The 21153-nt window shown below is 51.6% G+C and overlaps 1 protein-coding gene across 2 annotated transcripts; it reads left to right on the forward strand.

Annotated features, from left to right (window-relative positions):
- Positions 1–1268: 1268 nt before the first annotated feature.
- On the forward strand, positions 1269–20826 carry FAM83D (family with sequence similarity 83 member D). Of its 2 annotated transcripts, XM_082746334.1 has the most exons (4): positions 1269–1861; positions 12678–12845; positions 16963–17087; positions 19406–20826. In XM_082746334.1, the coding sequence occupies exons 1-4, from the start codon at positions 1277–1279 to the stop codon at positions 20391–20393; spliced, it is 1866 nt and encodes a 621-aa protein (XP_082602460.1). In that variant the 5' UTR covers positions 1269–1276; the 3' UTR covers positions 20394–20826. The 2 variants fall into 2 exon arrangements, with proteins under 2 accessions (XP_082602460.1, XP_082602461.1); XM_082746335.1 differs by lacking the exon at positions 19406–20826 and having other exon boundaries at positions 1330–1861; positions 12678–12858; positions 16963–17084.
- The last annotated feature ends 327 nt before the right edge of the window (positions 20827–21153 follow it).

Genomic DNA, 21153 nt, shown 5'->3' on the forward strand with positions numbered 1-21153 from the left:
TTTTAAGTGTTTACTGGTTTTCAAATAATAATGGTAACCTCTCACAATTATGAAGAAGCACTTTAAAGTTGTATGTTTGCTTTCGCATTTACACAAAGAAAATGTGGCCTGAACACTGACTCTGATTTAGCGCTGTGGTGGAGTTCCCGATGGTCTTGGTAAGAGGTTTTGGCTGAGAAGTGGAGGCATAGCCTGTTTGGACCAGTTCAGGAAAGAATGGGAGGAAAACTGGGTACAACTGGTTTCAGGTTTTATGCTCTAAGAGGAAGCTCTAGAGGAATGTAAGGTCAAGAGAGAGAGGATGTAAGACGAAAAATATTCCGGCATGTTTGTATGCTGGTAGGAAGGGAAACCGGCGATCCAGGAAAAGAATTGCTGTAGGGATATAGGTTAGTAGTAGCGGGACTGGCAGCAAATGCCCAAATGGAAAGGCCCGTGTTAAGCGCAGGGACAGCTCATTAGTCGTAACAGAAGGACCAGTATGTGGGCAGAGGTGTAGACGAGTAAGTAGAGGTGGGGGGAGCACGTGGGAAATTCTCTCTGACTGCTTCTATTTTCTCAGTGAAAAAAGAGTAAGAAAGAGAGGAAAAGATAGATTGAATGAGGGAAAGGTAGGCCAGCGGGCAACCTGAAGGACCCACTTGATGTCATGAATTTAAGGCACAGGTTGTGTTTTCTTCTCCCCAGCAGGTGGAGAGTGGGGTTTAACTAGGGTTGGGGCTTTGCCAGGCCAAAAAGCTGATGGAATGAGAAAAGGGAGAGCTACCTGAAGGTGTGATCAAAGGAGTAGCGCGTATGATGGGCCGGTATTTTTGAAGGAATTTACGAAAGATTTCAAAGCCGGGGATGAAAGCGGCAGGGCTGGTCACACACCCGACCTCCGAATGCCCGGGAGCAGCGTGGCCAGCAGGGGGCGCGCTAGGACGGCGGGGTACGGCCACTCCGGCTTCAGTTCGGATTGCGGGCCCTGTGCTGCCGCCGCCTCGGGCAGCACCGCCACTAGGGCTCGGTAACCCCTCTCTTGCTGACCCTGAACCGTTCGGGTCTCCGCAGGCCCGCAGCGGGAACTACCGATCGGAGAAGGCATGGAGTGTCCACGCTGAAATTCCACGCAGCGACCCCCGAAGGCGATGAGACTCGCCCCCCGCCCGCAGGCAGCGCGGAGGCGCCGGGGGTGGGGGTGGGGCCGGGCGGCGGTGCAGCCAATGGCAGGTCAGGGGGCGGAGCCGCGGCGGCGTGCGCTGCGCCGGGACTCCGCCGTTAAGGGTGGCAGCCAATGGGAGGGCCGGGACGCGGGCCGGCTAGATTCAAAGGTGCCTATAAAGCGGCCGACACGCCCGCCCTCGCCCGAACCCGGTGCGGTCGGTCCGGTGCGAGCGCAGCTATGGCTCTGCGCCCCGACGGTCTGGACGAGCTGCCCGCCGCCTGCCTGTCGCCGTGCGGGCCGCCCAACCCGGCCGAGCTGTACAGCGAGGCGCGGCGCCTGGCGCTGGAGGAGCTGGTGGCGGGCGGCCCCGACGCCTTCGAGGCCTTCCTGCGGCGCGAGCGCCTGGGCCGCTTCCTGAACCCCGACGAGGTGCGCGCTATCCTGCGGGCGGCCGAGCGGCCCGGCCAGGAGGGCGCGGCGGCGGGGGCCGAGGACTCCTTCGGCTCGTCGCACGACTGCTCGTCCGGCACCTACTTCCCGGAGCAGTCGGACCTGGAGCCGCCGCTGCTGGAGCTCGGCTGGCCCGCCTTCTACCGGGGCGCCTATCGCGGCGCCACGCGCGTCGAGGCGCACTTCCAGCCCCGCGGCGCGGGCGCCGGCGGCCCCTACGGCTGTAAGGACGCGCTGCGCCAGCAGCTCCGCTCCGCGCGGGAGGTGAGCGGCCGGCCTCGGGCCCCGGGGCGAACGGGAGGCCCTCTCCAGAACGGGAAACAGGCCGGCTGGCAGCGCGGGCCGGGTGGTCCCGGGAGCCCCCGACTCTTCCCGCTCTGCGTGCCTTCCCTCGGATCACAGGGACCGCGGGAGAAGCCTCAGCACCCAAGGATGATAGCTGTGTCCGAGATCCAACTCCTGATAGTCACCTCCCCTGGGGGAGGGGGCCGGAAACACTTTTAGTTCCACGTTTCAGTTAAAACCAAACCAGATTGCTAATTTTCCTGGCCGTCAGCCAACCCTGGATCCCATCTCCTAAGAAGTGCATTCCCTAGCGAAAGATTCCAGCAAGATTGCACTCAGCAACAACTACGGGGTGTTAGGAGTCCGTTATTGCTGGTCACAGCTCTGCGTCTTATGTTGTAGAAAGCAAATACATTCCAGGGGCAAAGTGAGAACCTTGCCCCTTTCCCTCCTGCCGCAGGCCAGAGGAGAAATTGCTCTTTCCCTGAATGGGGGGCTGTGTTGGGGTGGGGGGGGGGCTGCTCAAGTTTTGGTGCTATTGCCCTCTTAGTGTGGGTTGGGTGGGAAGCTGCTGCAGGGTGCTGGGTACCTAGGGGTTTGGGAGAAAGGATGCAACATACAAGGTGGTGGGGGCCGGGCTGACTGGCAGTGCTCATCTTCCTGGCTGCCGGCTGTGCGAGGGACATGGCAGGTAAAGCCCTAGGCCATGGGTAGACTCAGTAGGGCTGGTACCCGAGTGTGTCTGACTGTGGCTTCTGAAATCTGTGTCAGGTCGGGCTGAAAATTGTCAAGTCCAGGAACAAGGCTCAACTCTCACCAGTGTTCTTGATTGTGGCTGGTGCTTAGACTCCCCTTTGTGCCAGGGGCATCCTGTAATACTGGTGGTCCAAGGTAGGACCTCCTGCCTTGGTCTGTGCGCTACTCCAGCTCCACGCTCATATCTTCTTTTGACGGTGGGCTTGCATTGGGTAGAGGGTAATGTGGGCTAGTGCCTTGCCTTTGGGGTTGTAGGTGTGGTGGGAATGCCGCAGTGCTTTGGATATGCTGAAGGTCCTTTTTTTAGAGCAGATCCTTGAGAAAATTAAAAAGACAAAGAAAGGGACGAAGGTGGGGTGCATTTCCGGAGCTCACCTCCAGGAGGAAGGTTTGGGCACTTAGAACTTAAAAGAGTAATTAATGAACATGTCTCCATGAAAGAAAGGGGGGAATTGCCTTAACCTCTTGCCCAGCTCCACTCTATTGGTAGTGGAGGGGCACTGGAGCTGAGGCCAGGGGGAAAACTGTCTATCAAGTCATGTGCTGGCCTTGGAAGGGGCTTGAGGCTGGTGCTTAGACTCCCCTTTGTGCCAGGGGCATCCTGTAATACTGGTGGTCCAAGGTAGGACCTCCTGCCGTGGTCTGTGCGCTACTCCAGCTCCACGCTCATATCTTTAAGATTCCGCCTTGGGAACCTGGGCGATTTTAATGGAGAAAGGTGGTACATTACCTTTACATCTGTTTAGCATTTTCAGTATCTCTTCCAGATGCCACATTGCTTGCTCATTCAGCACCTACTGTGTATCGGGTGCTGTGCCAGGGCCCGGGGCCACAGGTGAAGGACGTGATGCTTACACTTGAGAGTTGACAGTCTGCTGGTGGAATGGATGGGGAGGTTGCTACAGACAGCAGGGGAAGAGTTGAAGAAAGAGTCAGGCGAGGCAGTGAACTTGGAGCTGGGTCCAGAAGGATGCCTGGGGCTTGCCAGGCCAGAGGGTAGAGAGCAGGAGGAGGCCACATTAAGTAGAGACCAGGCACTTAACTTGCCCAAGACCACAGTTGGTGGGGTGTGCCGTTGGGCTCCAGCCCATCTGCCTAGCCCCAGAGCCTGTGCTCATAACCGCTGCTGCTTGTGCTTTCCCTGCCGTGCGGGAGGACTGGCCCCTTGGCAGGCTTCAACAGGCTGAAGGTTTTTTAAGTTTCTGAAGATTTGGACTGTTTATTTCCATGTTGCCTATCCTATAAACCAGGAAAATGACTAGGGCAGTATTGATACTTCCTGTACTTTTCGAGAAGAAGGCTGGAGTGGTCAGGATACAAGGAACAGGAAATTGGGGTCACTTGGTGCATGGCAGTGTCTAATCCTAGCTCTGTGGTGCGGACGGCTGGTTTTTGGCTGGGTTTTGTCCTCACCTAGACCTCTTGCTGCAGGAAGGTGTCTGGCACAGTTGGCGGGGAGGGGCAGGGCAGGCCAGCGGATGACGAAACAGTGCGGGCGATTCCACCTGCCTTTCCACTCTTGAGTTCTTGTCCCAGGGTAGGTGTGCCCGGGGCTGTGCATCTGCAGGCCCTCCATTGGCTCAATTTCTGGGCGCCTTTCAAAATGTGGGCGTCCTGCCACATGAGTGAGGGACAGTGTCTAAAACACGCACGCGGTACGTGCAGCAGGGCTGGTGAACATGGGCTGATTGCTGACCTGGCGCCCAGCTGAGCTTCGTCACACCTGGGAGAAATCGTGCTCTGGAACTGGAGAACCGAGAGGTTGGCTTCCTAAGGAATTTTTGAGAATAATTTTGAACTGAACAGCATTTGTTTCCCGGACACACCTACCCCCGAGTCTTTCCCTGTGCTGCTGTATTTGTCCATGAATCATTTTGGTCTTTGTCTAGGTTGCCCTGTGAATCCGTGTGTGGCTAGGCTCAGGCCCCCACAAATCAGGCGGGAGTAGAGACCTTCCCTGGAAGTGCCTCTTGCCCTTGATTGTTGTTGGCTTTCTGTGGTGGCCCTGGGGGTATTTCTGGTGTTTGAATGGGAGTTCACAGGCAAAGCTCATTCTGCCAGGAGGGTCCACACTCCTCGGAGGCACTGTTCTCCCCTGCTGCTTCTGTTCTGAAAGAGCTTGTGCTGTGACGCACCCTTGGGCATCCTTTTGATAACTGAGCATTAGTAGAAGCAGGGCTTGTGTTGAGGAAGGGTCCTGCCAGGAGGAGTGGCCACTGAGAAATCAGCTGGAGACCCCTGGCATGTGTGCAGGTGGATCCGAATTAGGGCCCCCCTGATCTTGCGTAATGATCCTCTGGTTATGACAGAATCTGTGCCGTGTGATCAGTTCCTGCTCCGGGTGCCCCGGTCAGCCCAGAGCAGGCTCTCTCAACATCACTCCTGTTGATATTTTGGACCAGGTCATTCTTTGTCCTGGAGGACTGACCCTGAGCGGCGTCCCTGGCCTCCCCCACTAGATACCAGAAGCACACAACCCCCTCTCCCAATAGTCAGGGCATTCAAAAGTCTCCCAAGGGGAGATGGGGAGCTATTGCTTAAAGGTTACAGAGTTTCTGTTTGGGGTGATGACAGAGTTTTGGAAGCAGATAGTGGTGATGATCACACAATGTTGTGAATGTAATTAATGCCTTTAAAAATACACTTGAAAATAACGAGGGTGGCAGATTTATTACTTATTTTACCAGAATTTAAAGAAATTGCCAAGGGGTACCTGGGTGGCTCAGTCGTTAAGCGCCTGCCTTAGGCTCAGCTCATGATCTCAGGGTTCTGGGAATGAGGCCGTGCCAGGCTCCCTGCCCAGTGGGGAGCCTGCTTCTACCTCTTGCTCTGTCTGCTACTTCTGCTTGTATGCGCATGCGCTCTCTTTCTCTCTGTCAAATAAATATGTGAATAAAATCTTAAAAAGAAAGATAGAAAGAAAGAAATCTCCAAATGTCCCCTGAGGAAGGAAACTGCCCCTGGTTGAGAACCGCTGGCTCAGAAGGCCTAGCTGATGTACAGTTTTAGGATGTGCCCCACCAGACAGCTTGGCTGCTTTTTCTCTCTTCTTTTGACTTTATGTGTCACGTGAAGGATTTTGGAATTGTCAGCCAGTTCTTTCTTTCTTTTTTTAAACTGTGGTAAAATACACCACATTTACCATTTTCCCGTGAAGTGCCATTAAGCGTGTAGTCCCATAGTGCAGCCATCGCCACTGTCTACGCAGAACCGTGTCGTCTTCCCACGCGGCAGCTCTGTCCACATTGCACAGTGACTCCCCCCGCCCTCAGCCCTCCGCTGTGTCTGCTTTTATTCCTTCATTCTTTTCACCTGAATTTACCCTTCGACACAACAACTCCACGTCTGTGTGTCTGTCCCAGAGACACGCTGGCAAAAGCATGAATAGACACGTGCTGTAGGCTATTTGTTTGCGGCGGATTTACGGTAGTGAGCGACCGGAGGAGCAGAAGCGCCCCGTCTACAGAGTGGGGTCCCCTGCAGCTCGAAGGAAGGAGCGAGGACCTGTTCTATTTCCTGTGACTAAGTGTCTGGAGCTGCCCCGCCAGGAAGGTCACCTTTAGCCGTCTGTGGCTGTTTCAGTTTATATGAATGAAAGTGAAATACGAAAAATTCAGTTCCTCTGTCTCATCAGCTGTATTTCAAGTATTCCGTCTGCACTGGTGGTTAGTGGCTACCACGTGGATGGCACAGAGCAAGAATGTTTCTGTGCCCTCGAAGGTTCTGTTGATCGGTGCCGCTCTAGAACGCTGTGGATCACATGCTGCTTTTATCTGTCGTTATAGTAAACAGGTGTTACGTGTTTACAGCAAAGAAGTGTGTGCCTGTACACATAGGTGTACTTATTTGTATTTAGGAAAGTGGAGGACCATCCAAGAACGGGTCAAAATCCTTATCGTATGGAGAGAGGAGGAAGAGAAAGGAGGCACGAGGGACGAGGAAGGGAGCTCGGGGACCCTGAGAGCGCCCTGGTTTGTAGAGCGGACTTTGCACCCGGGTAAATGCTTTACCTAAGTATAACAAAAATAACTCAGAACGATAGCCCCCTTCATCCCCCAAACCCTTCTGGATGCTTTTTCTTTCTAAAAGCCCAGATGGCCTAGGTATTTCACGCTGGAACATGACCAAGGAGATACCGCCGCCACCAGGGCCAGCAGGGGGTGGGCACTGCCCCATGCCTTTCCGGACAGGCCTGTGCCACGCTGTAGACCGGAGCCGAAATGGTTAGTTGTAGGAGAGCAGCTAGGCGATGGAGGGAAAACAACACGTACAAGCAAATACAGGGTTCCCTGGGGACAGTTTTACTTTGTGTGTGTGTTGCTAAACCCTGAAGATAATACCAAGTTATTGAAACATTTTTAAAGAAATTTCAAGGATGTGGGGCGCCTGGATGGCTCAGTGGGTTAAGCCTCTGCCTTCAGCTCAGGTCATGATCTCAGGGTCCTGGGATTGGACCCCACATCGGGCTCAGCAGGAGGCCTGCTTCCTCCTCTCTCTCTCTCTGTCTGCCTCTCTGCCTACTTGTAATCTCTGTCTGTCAAATAAATAAAATCTTTAAAAAAAAAGAAATTTCAAGGACGTGATTCCCGTTCCGTTACAACCTGTAATGAATGAGGAGAAAAGATGTCTTTTGCTTTGTGAGAAGGTGGGTGTCTGGAACCCCCGGCGGGGGCACTGAGGAACTGAAGGAAAAGGGTCTGAGGCTCACATGGTGGTGTGGGATGTGTAGCACACGGGCTGTTGGTGACCGCTGGGCAGGCCGAGGCATCTTGGAATGGGCGCAGACCCTGGGTAGAATTCCAGGCATGTTGCACATGTGTCCTTGCTTTCTGGCTGTGGATGGGGAGGGAGGGAAGCTGAGGCACAGTAGGAAAGGGTGATAGATGCGAACATTCTACTTCTTACAGGGGACGAGCTGGAATGAGTGCCCCCCACCCCCCGAGGCTCAGGTGCCTGGTCAGGGCCGGTGGATGGCGCATGAGTCAGACTGCAGAGCTGGAAGGGACCTTGTGTCAGGGCACTGAGCTCAGGTGGAATGACCAGCCCAGGGACAGTGGCTGAATGGGGGTCAGACACACATGCTGCTGTGGGAGGGCTTCTTGTGTGCAGGGAGCTGGCTGGCTCTCTCCGGACCGAACCCGCTGCACACCCTACGGGCCAAGCAGTAGTCTTTGCAGGCATGGAAGGCAGCCGAACTTCGGTAGCTTGCCAGAGGGTCTGTGGTGCTCAAAAGTGGAGGAGCCGGCATCCACGCCGAGGTCTGCCTCTGCGGTCTGTCCGCACAATGTCTGTGCCCCCGAGCTTTCCTGACTTTGTCCGTTCTGGATTAGTTGGTAGGGCCACCTGCAGTGGGAAGGTATGGATGTGCTAAGGACGACACAAGCTTCCTCAACGTTTGTTCTGTGAACTGTTTCATGTTCCTAGGAATCCCCCTCTGATGGGCTCCATCCTGTGCCCTTTGTAAAACACTCTACCGATCCTTTCAGGAAGTGTTCCAAGCTCTCAGTCCCTTGGACACTGAAACTTGGACTTGTTTGGAATACTGTTTCATCTCACGCTCTTCTGATGGGCGGCTCTTGAGTCGCCCGGGCCTGGGCTGAGATTCCAGCTCCTGCGTTGGCTTAAGTGTGTCACTGGGAACAAGTTACCTAACTGCTCCCAGCTTCATTTTTCTCATCAGGAAATCGGAGATAATTACTGGGGTTTTGACATCTCTAGCTATCTCCTCAGAGCTTTTGTGCAAGAAAGCAGATGGAAAAGCTTCCAGATCGTGTGAGAATGAGTATAAGCAGTCTGTGCTTGTCCCAGAGACCGAGAATAGCACCGCAGTAGCTGTGGATTCACTGGGTCCCTCGGGTTACGTCATCAAAGGGCAGTTGGAGGGACAGGGGAGGGCTGTCACCTTTGAGGATGGCATGGGACTCGACAAAGGTATGGCTGCTCTAGATGTGGCTGGAGAGACACAGGCACTGTGGGGTACTGGGCGGCAGCTTTTGGCAGCTGGATGTTTCCTCCCCGGGTATCATGTAATGACTGATTCGCACTGAGTTGCAGGTGGGGGTTGACCTTGAACAGACTCTCAAAAGTCACCTCTTGCAGAAATTTCTAGCCCTAAGAGACTGGGCTGGCCCTTTCCAGCACAGGCCAGGATAGGGCAGTGCCCACGGTGATTGTGTGGGGCCTTGGTGGGCATGGGATGCTGCCTTCCAGATGTGTCTCTCCCTTGTGTCATTAAGCATAGTCACATCGCCTGGGATTGGGAACGATGACTGGTTCCAAGTTGTATCCTTCCAGGGCCCAGCAGCCTGCAGGAGGAACACCAGGCCCTGGGATGCGGGTCTGGCCTTGGAAAGCAGGCACTCGGCTGGCCAGTGAAGGAGCCCAGGTCATTGCTGAGCTCAGTGAAGAGATGGTCCCTTCAGAAATTGAGAAGCCTCCGGTCTAGTTTAGTCTAGTAGGACTTGATTGCGGGGGGCTAGCATGGGGAGAGTCTAGGGACATGGGGCGGGGTCTCGAAGGCAGGCAGGCTGATCGCTTTCCCACGCAGGCTGTTCCTCCATTGCAAGCCTTCTGCTCTGGCAAGAGAGGAGGGGCTGTTGGGTGCAGGGAAGTTAGAGGAGAAACACCTCCCTCCTCCCTCTAATCACCTAGTGTTCAAATCCGATTATTTGGCATACACACAGGAAAGGCTGGGGCTTTAAAACCAAGCGATGAAATTAAGAGCAGATGAAATACTTACTCACCAGCTAACAAAGGTGGTGTTTGCACGGTCGTTTTGTGAAGGGGTGAATCAAAGTCTAATTTGGCAGGTGCCTTATACTCTGGCCCTGCTCATGGGTCCCTGCCTCCAGCAACCCTATTTTTTTAAATTTTATTTTTAAAAATTTTATTTGTCAGAAAGAGAGCACAAGCAAGGGGAGGAGCAGAGGGAGAGAGAGAAGTAGGTTCCCCATTGAGCAAGGAGCCCGATACAAGACTCGATCCCAGGACCCTGGGATCATGACGTGAGCCGAAAGCAGGCACTTAACTGACTGAGCCACCCAGGCGTCCCCCTCCACCCCTCTCTAAGCCGGCCAGCCTGGCAGTGTTGCTTAGTCCCTTCCACGGGCAACTTGCATGCCAGTCCATCAGCCCTGTCCTGCTGGGCTTTGCCCGTGTCTCTCACTAGCCTGGGTTTCTTGAGGACAGGGATTGACCCTAGATTTGTCTTCCCGTAGCTTTCTCTAGTGAGCTCTGCACACAGTCCTAAGAGAACATTCACATCCCCTGTGAAGGCCTCCTGATGCCTTCCCGTAGCCTCTCAAGTGCATTGCTTGGTTCCTGTTTGCGTGGAGGTGAGTGGGCTTCTGCTTCCCCCCACCGCACCCCTGTCCCCACCTGCATAGCCCATGGCCTGGCTCTTACATGGACCCCCTTCCTTCCCTTCTCTGCAACCCTCAGTGCTTCCTTCCTGGCCCATCGTGGAAGCCTCTGTCACCGATTTTTCTTCCTTCTCCAGTCATTAGCCCTAAACATTGCTGAACCTGAAAAATAATGTCTAAGTGCTTTCTGGGTTGTGGGAACAGGGACGGATCTCCAACCTACACCACACTATCTTCTAGCACCCACTACTCTCCTGTTGGGTTGGCCACTTCAAAGTCCTTACTGTACCTTTTTTTTTTTTTTAAGGTGGTAGGAAGAGTAGAGGGAGAAAGAGAATCTTAGGGCTGGCATGGAGCCTGATGTGGACTCGATCCCACAACCCTGAGATCATGACCTGAGCTGAAATCAAGAGTCGGCCACTCAACCAGCTGAGCCACCCAGGTGCCCCTGGAACTCCTTACTCTTCTTTCTTTCTTTCTTTCTTTCTTTCTTTCTTTCTTTCTTTCTTCCTTCCTTCCTTCCTTCCTTCCTTCCTTCCTTCCTTCCTTCCTTTCTTTCTTTCTTTCTTTCTTTCCTTTCTTTTTTTTAATTTTGTATTCATTTGAGAGAGAAAGAACGTATGAGAGCATGAGCCGGGGGAGAGCAAGAGGGAGAAGCAGACTCCTTGCTTCAGGGAGTCAAACAGGGCTTGACCCCTGGGATCATGACCCGAGCCAAAGGCAGACACTTTGCCAACAGCCACCCGGGCGTCCCCTCCTTACTCTTCTTAAACCTCCCCCTCTATTGCCCCTGTGATGGTGACTCTATGGTTGGCCCTCAGGTCCTCCACGACCTGGTTCACATGCGTATGCCTCTCAGCCAGGTCCAGCCACGCTGGCCCCTACCCCGTCATTTCCTGCTTCTTCCTCTGCCACCACCCGGCTTCCTGCTCGAATGCCCTCCTCTTCACTTCTCCCCTGTCCAAATGGGGTCCTTGTTTGTGGTTCAGCTCAAAGGCCTTTTCCTCCAGGAATCCCCCGTTCTCTGGTGAATGTTAGAGTGCCTGGAGCACGTCCGCCCAGCAAGGGAGGTCTCCTCCTGCTCTCAGTTGCCCCGATGTAACTGCCTCATCACTCTGCCTGCCTGCATCCCACACCCCACCTCTGCTAGGGGGCTCAGAGCTGGACTCGGTGCCCAGGCCTTTCTGCCTTTTGCGCACTATGTTAGGCGACCTGCGTTAGTGGGATGGCTACAACGCCACGTGGGATGCAGAAAGCCTCATGGGAACCCGCAAAGTTCTGATGATGCCACCAGTTCCTAGAGAACACTCATTTTTGGGGTTCCTGGCTGGCTCACTCAGTAGAAAATAACTGTCAATCTTAGGGTTGTGAGTTCAAGTCCCGCGGTGGGCATGGAGCCTACTTTAAAAAAAAGAAAGAAAGGAAAGAAAAAAGAACACTTATTTTTTAAATTATTGTGCCCAGGGGATTTTAGCCAAACCCTCCCTCAAGAGTAGCTCAACAGCTGGGGCTTCATCAACACGGTGGGGTTGGGGGGGCTTGGAGTAGGGAAGGCAGCCAGAGAGAGAAGTTGGTCTTCCCAGACTCCTCATACCAGCGAACTTCCTGCGAGCGGTGTTTCGTGGCCCCTCATCCTGGTAGGTGAGACTGGGGTGTGGGAGAAAGACCGCAGACTCTCCTCTTTGTCTCCGTGTTGCTTCTTGAACACCCACCTCCTTTAAGGGGCCGTGACTGTCAGGTGCTGTCTTGAGTCCTCTGGGGCCACAGAGCCAAATCCATCCCACCCCAGGGTCACAACAGAAGTTGGGACACCCATAAATAAATAATCTTCACCTTCAGAAAAGGAGTGAATGTGGCCCTAGGAGACACAAGTTTTCGCTGTTGAAGTGAGGAGGAGGGAGACCCCCTTCCCACCCAGGCTGTTCCTAACGGTGGCTCAGGAGCTGTGTCCTTTGTTCCAGGCCCCGGCTCTGGCCTGGTTTTCAGGGGCTAAGCCTGCCCGTTCTGACACCCCCGCAGCCCGCCGGGACTTCACTCACGTTTCTAGTCTTACACTGCAGAGGGCATGTGACGAGAGGCTTGGGGCCTGGAGCAGCCTCTCCAGCGGGGAGAGCCAGGAGCTGGCAGGTGCCTCTCTGTGTTGAACTGTCTGGACGGCTCCTACTCTGGCCTGAGGAAGGGAATCAACAAAGAGATATTGAGGGATCTTTTGTACCTTGCACTTCATGTAGCCTCATCATGTAGTTCTGACGACACGCCTTTTCGCAGACTCCAGACCAGACCTTGCAAATGACTGTAATTTGCCTGGGGCTGCATGGCCAAGGCAGCTGTGAACGGTGGTCGGATGCTGAGTGTGGGAAGATTGAACAGCAGGCATGAACGGAGCTGAGCTCTTAGGAAGAAGAATGGACTGGGCCAGGGAAGCACAGAGTACAGTGGCTGGGAGGCAGTCGGGAGGTTCAGCTGGGCCAAGTCCAGATGTGTAGGGTACAGCAGCCTGAGTGTCTTTGGAGATGGAGGCGTCCGTGGTTGGGGGCAAACTGATAGCACAGAAGGTGAAGCGGGGGACTGATCCTTCCCGGGCTCTGAGATGGGCTCCCGAGTCTGCGCAGCAAGCTGTAAGCTGGTGTTGCCGGGAGCTGACCTCTCGCTCTTCCCTCCGCTGCCTCACTCTGCAGGTGATCGCCGTGGTGATGGATGTTTTCACAGACATCGACATCTTCAGGGACCTGCAGGAAATAAGTCGGAAACAGGGAGTCGCCGTCTACATCCTTCTGGACCAGGCCCTGCTCTCACAGTTTCTGGACATGTGCATGGATCTGAAAGTGCACCCCGAGCAGGAGAAGGTTTGCGTTACACGTTTCCAGTCTCCCCGCAATCAGCAGTAATGACCGAGCGACCGAGACCCACGTGGTCTGTATGGTGGTGGGCAGGGGATCCCCATGACAGGAGAGGCGACTGAGGCCATGAGCAAAGCCATTTGCCTAAAGTCTCATGGAAAGGAAATCACAGGAAAGGCAAGCTGGTGCAGTCACTCTGGAAAACTATATGTAGGTACCTCAAAAAGTTAAAGATAGAGCTACCCTGTGACCCAGCAATTGCACTACTGGGTACATGCCCCCAAAATACAAGTGGAGTGATCCAAAGGGGCACTTGCACTCCAATGTTTATAGCAGCAATGTCCACAATAGCCAAACTATGGAAGGAACCTAGATGCCCATCAACAGATGAATGGATAAAGAAGATGTGGTAGATACACACACACACACACACACACACACACACACACACACACACACACAGGCGTATTAGCCATCAAAAAGAATGCCATTTACAACAATGTGGATGGAACTGGAGGGTGTTATGTTAAGCGAAATAGATCAATCAGAGAAAGAAAGCTATCATATAATTTCACTCATGTGGGATTTAAGGAACAAAAACAGAGGAACGTAGAGGAAGGGAGGGAAAAATAAGACGAAACCAGAAAGGGAGACAAACCATAAGGGACTCTTAGTCACAGAAGACAGACAGAGGGTCGCTGGAGGGGAGTGGGGCAGGGGGATAGGGTGGCTGGGGATGGATGTTAAGGAGGACATGATGTGATGCACACTGGGTGTTACGTAAGACTGATGAGTCCTTGACCTCTACCTCTGAAACTAACTATACTAGCTATTATCCATGTTAATGGAATTTAAATAAATAAAAAAATAAATCACTACCATGACTAGGGAAAAAATAAAAAGAAACCACAGAGTCAGGACTCAGACCTCGGCTGGCCTCTCGTGTCGTGCTCCCTCCTAAGTGGGAGCTCAACTCTTGGCAGCAGGAAGCTACCTTGAAGGTGCGGCTTTTGTTGGTAGCACCGGCAGGCCCACCGCCGACAGGGCCCCTGCTCTCTCCTGGGCACTGCTCTGTCCTGTCCTAGCCTCCTGACAAATGTGAGGCAACTCAGTCCTCACCACAGCCCTGTCTCAGCTCCCAGGAGGTGGCACAGAGAGCCCAGCACTTGCCAGTCAAAAGGAGTGGGCCAGGGGTGTGACTCCCGTTCGTGCACCTGCCTGCCCCAGCCAGGCTACTCCTGATCACCGTCACGTGCTGCCTCTCGGGTGTCATTTTTCTTTTTTTTTCTAAGATTTTATTTATTTATTAGAGACAGATTGAGAGAGAAAGAGCACAAGCGGGGGTGGAGGCAAAGGGAGAAGCAGACTCCCCACTGAGCAGGGAGCCCCACATGGGGCTCAATTCCCACACTCTGGGATCATGACCTGAGCTACCCAGGTGCCCCTTGGTTCTCGTTCTTATAAAATAAGGCTTTTTATGTCCTTTGCTCTGAGCCTGGAAGTAATCTGAGCTCAAGTATTTAAATGTAAGGTGACATGAGTCAGCTAGCTGATTCTCTGTAGTGGGAGGAGGCAAGAAAAATCCTATTTGTCATTCATCTTTTTAAATCAAGCATCTTAGTGTGAGCCGTGAGCTTTGGGACTTAATTCATCCACTTGGTTGACCTTGTCTGAGCCACTTACTGTTCTAGGTGCTGGGAAGAAAGCAGTAAACAAACTGAACTAGGAATTTGGGCTTTGGTACCGTAGGCTTCTTGCATAGTGGACATCAGCTTACCACCTTCTTATTATCAAGTCACTTGGTCTATAAAACTTGGCCATTTAACTTCCCCCACAGAGTTCCCGGTGGTGGTTTTCCCTAAGGAGGATCAGGATTGGGTTTAATTAGGTAGTTACAAAGCACATTTGTGTTGGAGGTAGAATTGGAGTTTGAGCCAGCCACATGACCCAGCAGCTGCTGAAACAGGAGGTCAGGGAGGCACTGGGTTGCCTTGGGTTGTCGTGTCTCCTTAGCATCCTCTCATCTGCAACGGTTCCTCTGTCTTCCTTTGACTTTTAGGGTCTTGATGCTTTTGAAGAACACTAGCCAGTTTTTTGTAGAACTTGGGTTTGTCTGATGTTGCCTCATGGCCAAGGTCAGATTATGTGTTTTGGTCAGACCACAGAAGTGATACTATGTCATACCAGAGTGTGTCCTTCACACTACGTGAAGGATAGTGTCCTTCATAGTGTCCTTCACCCGGTTCCCCCCCGGGGTTCCATCTTGAGTAACTTAGAGTACAAAATCAAAGCCTGGAAATGGGGATCGTACAACGTGTGCCTGTAGTTCTGTGCCATTTCATCTCATGTGGACATATGTGTACCCACCACTGCCGTCACAATACAGAACTGTCCTACTGCCGTCGGGATACAGGACTGTTCTGTCACAGTGATCTCCCTCTTGCTACCATTATGGTCCCATCTGCTCCCCTCTCTGATTTTTAACCCCTGGCAACCAGTAATTTGCTCCCCGTGTCTCTAATTTTGTCATTTAGAGCATGGTCTATAAATGGAATCATACAGCGTGTGACTTTTTTAAAGATTCATTTATATATTTTAGAGAGAGAAAGGATGCTCGCACGTGGCGCAAACCAGACGGGGGAGGGGTAGAAGGTGAGGGAGAGAGAGAGCCTGAGGCAGTCCGCCCTCAGGGCAGAGCCAGATATGGGGCTCGATCTCACGACCCTGAGATCATGACCTGTGTCGAAACCAAGGGGTTGGCCACTTCGACTGTGCTGCCCAGGCACCTGGTCCATGACCTTTTGAGATTGGCTTTTTTCATGCCGCACAACGCCCTTCATATCCGCCCCAATTGTTGTGTGTGACCACAGTTTGTTGTTTCTCCTGTTGAGTCATGTCATGTGATATGGCTGTCCCATGGTTTGTTTGCCCCGTCACCCACTGAAGGGCTTCAGGGCAGTGTCCAGTTTTGTGCTATTATGAAGAAAGTTGTTATGAATCGTTGTGCACAGGTTTCTGTGTGGATGTAGGGTTTTACTCCTAGTCCTTAAAGGTAAGGAACATGCCTATTATCTGTGTTGTCTCAAGGCTCAGCACATCCTGGGGACTTTGTGGAATGAAGGAGAGAATTGAACCAATATCTTAAGCATTTCATTTGAATCATGTAAGATTTATTTATTTATTTTAAGATTTTATTTGACACAGAGAGAGAGTACACAAGCAGGGGGAGCAGCAGGCAGAGGGAGAGAGGGAAGCAGGCGCCCCACTGAGCAGAGTGCCCAATGCAGGACTCGATCCCAGGACCCTGGGATCATGGCCTTAGTGGAAGGCAGATGCTTAACCGACTGAGACACCAAGGCACCCTCATGTGAGATTTCTAAAAGTATATAGATCACCCAGTGCTGATTTGCCCCAAAGAATGCAGATGCTCTTAGTACTGTACAAACCACTGGATGTAGGTTTCCATGTGTCATTTTACAAGGAGAGTTATGCCCACATATGCACCATGGGGTCCCAGTATACTGGTGCTCTTCTGGTAAATTCGTTCTTATAAGAGATGTGACATTGCTGATTTAGCCCCATGGGATATGCGTGTTTCAGCCTCAGAAGTCCCATGTTAGAGAAGGCTTGTCCTGTTCTTCTTACTTGGGATGTGGGGTAAGTGAGGATGGGCAATATTACTCATTACCAGTGCTGTTAAATAAAAGAGTAGGAGAAATAGCAGCCTCGCCTCTTTAAGCCTTTGTTAAAATGATATCTATTACTAGCGTGTTTTCTTTGATCATTTTATCCCCCGCATTTTGTTTCAAAATCATTTCTTGGTTTCTGTTGTGTCCTGTCACCAACAGTGAGTTTTCTTTTCGAACACATACATGTGCCCCTGAACCAAGAGTCTGAGAATTCAGTGTGAGCAAAGGGCACACCAGAAAGACGGACTCACTGAAGTCGCATTCCTTGAATCCTGAACGCTGCGGGCTTCCGGGTCCTGTACGCTGTTCCCGACGGGGCCCGGGGACCCCTTCTTTGCCAATTAGCGTGCCTGTCTGGGAATCGTAAACCAAGCCCTCTTTATCATTTGCTCATTGGACTGTTTGTTTCTTTTTTCTCCCATTCCCTCTGACAGCTGATGACTGTTCGGACCATTACCGGAAATACTTACTATGCAAGGTCAGGAACTAAGATAGTTGGGCAGGTTCACGAGAAGTTCACACTGATTGATGGCATTCGAGTGGCTACAGGCTCCTATAGGTAAGTCTCTAGCCTGCCCACATATGCTGCTCTAGCCTTTGTAGATGGTGCATGCTATTTAAGGTAAAAGCTGCTTTTTCCTCGCAATGTGAGCCTTGGTGGCCAAGCATCCGAGAGTTGTGCATCTGTGGGTGTGATTACATCAGTCAGAACCTCCTTCTGCAGGGGGTGGTCAGGGTGCAGGGTCACCTCCCCTGCCCTATGGGCCACAAAACCAAAGTGCAGATGTTGAAACTTGCTTAGAGACCCCCAGGGAAAGAGTCCGTAATTCTAACCTCAGCCAGGTCTTCAGCGACTGAACCGGGAATTACCAGTGACAGGAAAAAACTCAAATCCTGTTCCATGGGGCCTTTGACCTCCCCCTGTTCCTCGTCCCAGCCGCTCATTTGCAGGTAAGGGTGGTCACGGGCCTTGGCGTCTGTGTGGAGGGCAGAGCCGAAGCTCTCACCTTGTGCTTAACACCTTCACCTTCCTTTAAGCCTTTTAACCTAGTGCTTTAGTCTAGAAAGTCCTGGTCCCTATTTCTGGCCCCACCTTTGGAGTCTCTCCTTGGCAGTGGCACCTTATGGTAGGATGCCGGGTTGTTGAAGAGGGTGGAGATGATGAGCGGTTGACACAGATCTCCGGAAGTTAAGCTACACCGTGTTTATTGAGGTGGCCCTGATGGTGGTGTGTCTGTGCGTTAGAATGGTGGTATGCACAAGGTATGTCGTGAGCTTAAAAAAGAGAGACTCCTTTTTGAAGACACATGCATCTCTGGGTGATAATCCCGTGTCAGCCCACGGTAAAGTTGGACACGGAAAGGGTGGTAGCTGAAGTGGTGAGATCAAGAAACTCACGATGCCCGTCTTCGCAGACAGCACCGTCACTGCTCAGAACAAAACTCGTGCTCTTCCTTGAGACCTCCTTTCATGAGATGTTTATAAATAACTGGAGAAAACTGCATTTTCATCCAAAATAGGTTTCATCTATATTATACAAACTTAGTCTCAAATGGTTTTTGGCTCTTCTAAAACACATAAGATATAAAAGTTACATGACTCTGCCAAAAAAAAAATAATGTGCTACCATTGAGGATAAGGGTGAGGAAGATGGCTTCTATTTATTGAGGACATTTCATAATCCTGGTGTTAGGTAGTTTTCTTGTTTGCATGATTGAGGGTTTTCAATATCAACCCTCATAGAGGGTTTCCAAAAGAATCCTTCTTCTCAGACGGCAGTTCTCAAGGTAGAATTTGCATCAGGAGGGATTCTAGGTTGCCAGAGACAGAGCTGACATTATATTTTATGATCTCATTTAAAATATCCTGTTCTTGGGATGCCTGGGTGATTCAGTCATTAAGCGTCTGCTTTTGGCTCAGGTCATGATTCCAGGGTTCTGGGATCAAGTCCCACATCTGGCTCAAGCAGGGAGCCTGCATCTCTGCCTGCTGTTCCCCCTGCTTGTGCTCTCTCTCTGGCAAATAAATAAAAGAAATCTTTAGAAAAATTAAAAAAAAAATCCTATTCTTGATGTAAACTTCTTTATCAGTGGGGTGACTGTGAGTGCAGAAAGCAGGCTCAAACTACTTTATGCAAAATAGAATTATTGAGTCCCATAACTTGAAAGTGTAGAAAGGTGCATTGGTTTTTAGCTCGTATTCACCTGGAGGGCATGTATTTATCAGAATATTGTCCCCTGGTTCTGCTTTTCTCTAGCTGATCTTTATTCTCAGTCAGGCTTATTCCTTTGAAGGTGAGGATCCAGGCTTCCTTACGCAGCTGTTAGTAGTTGTCTCCCAAAGAGAGAGCCTTTCCGTTTGCGCTGACATCGTCCTTGAAAAATTACTTGGTCCTCACTAGGTCACATGCCCACCCTGGGTAGATCCCTGACCCAATGTGCTCAGAGCAACAGCATCATCCTCAGAATGACAATACGGTCTCCCTTTGAAAATGGCGGTATCAGAGGAGCAGAGCACCAACAGTATTTAAAGATGGGGGTCTAGTCTAGGGTCTCCCACTAGCTTCCCACCGTGACATCACTAGCTACTTTCTGCACTTCTAAAATGAGGGCCCTGGCCTAAATATTTTTAAAGCCCCTTCTAGTTTTTAAGAACTCTGAGGCTGCAGAGATGTAGGTCTTAGTACCTTTTCACTTCTCATAATGCACACACGTGTTATACACCGGGGTGAGGCTGGTTGAATTTACACTGCGCGGGGGTTATGCTGTCGCCAGAGCTGTGACTCCTGGACCAGAATATCTGGGCTTTATCATTGAGTTTGACAGTAAACAGTGAGGAGATTGCTCGCCCTTACCAGCTTCTCTTTGTTTGTTTAAGTTTTACATGGACAGATGGCAAATTAAATAGCAGTAACTTGGTCATCCTGTCTGGCCAAGTGGTTGAACACTTTGATCTGGAGTTCCGGATCCTGTATGCACAGTCGAAGCCCATCAGCTCCAAGCTGCTGTCCAACTTCCGGATCAGCGGCAAGTTTGACCATCTGATCGACCCAAAGCCCCTGTCTAAGGAGCTCACGTTAGGCAGCCTGCTGCGCCTGCGGCTGGCCCGGCTCTCAAGCACCCCCAAGAAGGCTGAGCTGGGGTGCGAGGTGCCCGCCGAGGGTGGGGCAGAGGCCAAGCGCTGTGACTCCGAGTCCTCCACCGTCAGTGATGAGAACGACTTCAACAGCCGCAGGGACAAACCAGACAGCAGGACGATGACCGATGCCACGACTCAGACAGAGCTGGGAGAGGAGGTGCCAGCAGTGAGTGTGAGTGATGCGGGGACTCAGGCCAGTGCTCCTACGGCCTGTGCTGGGACCCAGACTGCAGTCACCACCAGGGCGGCGAGCTCCCAAACCGTGGTTCGGTCCACATCGGCCACCACCCAGACTGATGTGGACGAGAATGTTCTCTTTTCTCAGGGCTCCCAGTCTAAAGAAGGTTCACCGGTGTCCAGGATGTCTGTGTCGAGATCTCCCAGTTTAAGGTCTTCCTCCTCTCTGTCCTCCCAGGGCTCTGTGGCAAGCTCCTTGGGCTCCCAGGCTTCGGGCAGAGCCACTGACTTTGTCCCTGCTGGACATGCCAAGTTCTGGGGCACCCCCCACTTGGATCTGGGTTTGAGAGACTCCTTTAGGAACTTGAACCAAGAGCGCCAGTTTCACTTTGCCGGCATCAGGTCCCGGCTCAACCACATGCTGGCCATGCTGTCCAGGAGAACGTTCCTGACTGAGAACTACCTCGGTTTTCATCCCGGGAATGTCACCAGAGCCTCAGTGAATATGCTGGCTGTGAGAGATATCACACTGTATCCCTCCTACCAGTGACTGCTCGGCATTCAGTGCCGTGCTCCGAGTGCCCTGCTTTGCAGCTTGTTCACCTGACCTCTGGTCACCTCGATTTTCTCTGACTTCTAGAAACTTCACATTGTTCTCCATGCCTTTATCTTATTTTTGTCATGTATAAACCAGGTGTTGCTTTTATGGTTGAAACACTACAGGTACAGTTTCTTTGCACGACTTGAGTATTGGTATCTCTTAAAGAGAGCATTTGGGGGGGGGGTCTCAGGCTAATTCAGGTAAGAGAGAAAAATACGTTTTGTGTTTTTCGAGATATGTGTCATCTTCAGTTTTAGAGATTTGAACAACTAGTTTTTATGATCAAAATCCTGTTGAGAAGAAATTTTCTTAACGTCTGTCTCTTCTTTCGGATATCTGTGTTCTTAGCATTAAATAAATATAAACAACTTTTGTGTGGTGATTGCTCAAGTATTATTTTTCCCCTCTGGCACTTTTTTCTTTAACCCTAGGTGTGTCTCATAAGTAAATGCACAGAATAGCTCTTTTCGGAAGTTTTCTTTCTTTTTCCTCCCTCCTTCCTTCCTTCCTTTCTTTCCTTTCTCTTTCTTTCGTGTTGGGATGGGGAAGAAGTAGATGATCCAGACTGTTAAAAGAGAAAATATCCACTTAAAAGTTCAAAAAGGTAAAGTAAGTGTCAGGGTCGTGGCCTCGTTAGTGACATGAATGTCAGTGTTCCTATCTGTACCGTATGAAGGAGGGAACTTGCCAGGAACCGCAGGTCTTTTCA

This window comes from Mustela nivalis, assembly GCF_964662115.1.
Source record: "Mustela nivalis genome assembly, chromosome: 8".
Lineage (NCBI taxonomy): Eukaryota > Metazoa > Chordata > Mammalia > Carnivora > Mustelidae > Mustela > Mustela nivalis.

Coding starts and splice junctions, on each gene's coding strand:
- FAM83D (XM_082746334.1), top strand. CDS start 1,277: ATGGGAGGGCCGGGACGCGGGCCGGCTAGATTCAAAGGTGCCTATAAA. Junction 12,846..16,962: donor TGCACCCCGAGCAGGAGAAG/GTTTGCGTTACA, acceptor TCCCTCTGACAG/CTGATGACTGTTCGGACCAT. Junction 17,088..19,405: donor GTGGCTACAGGCTCCTATAG/GTAAGTCTCTAG, acceptor TGTTTGTTTAAG/TTTTACATGGACAGATGGCA.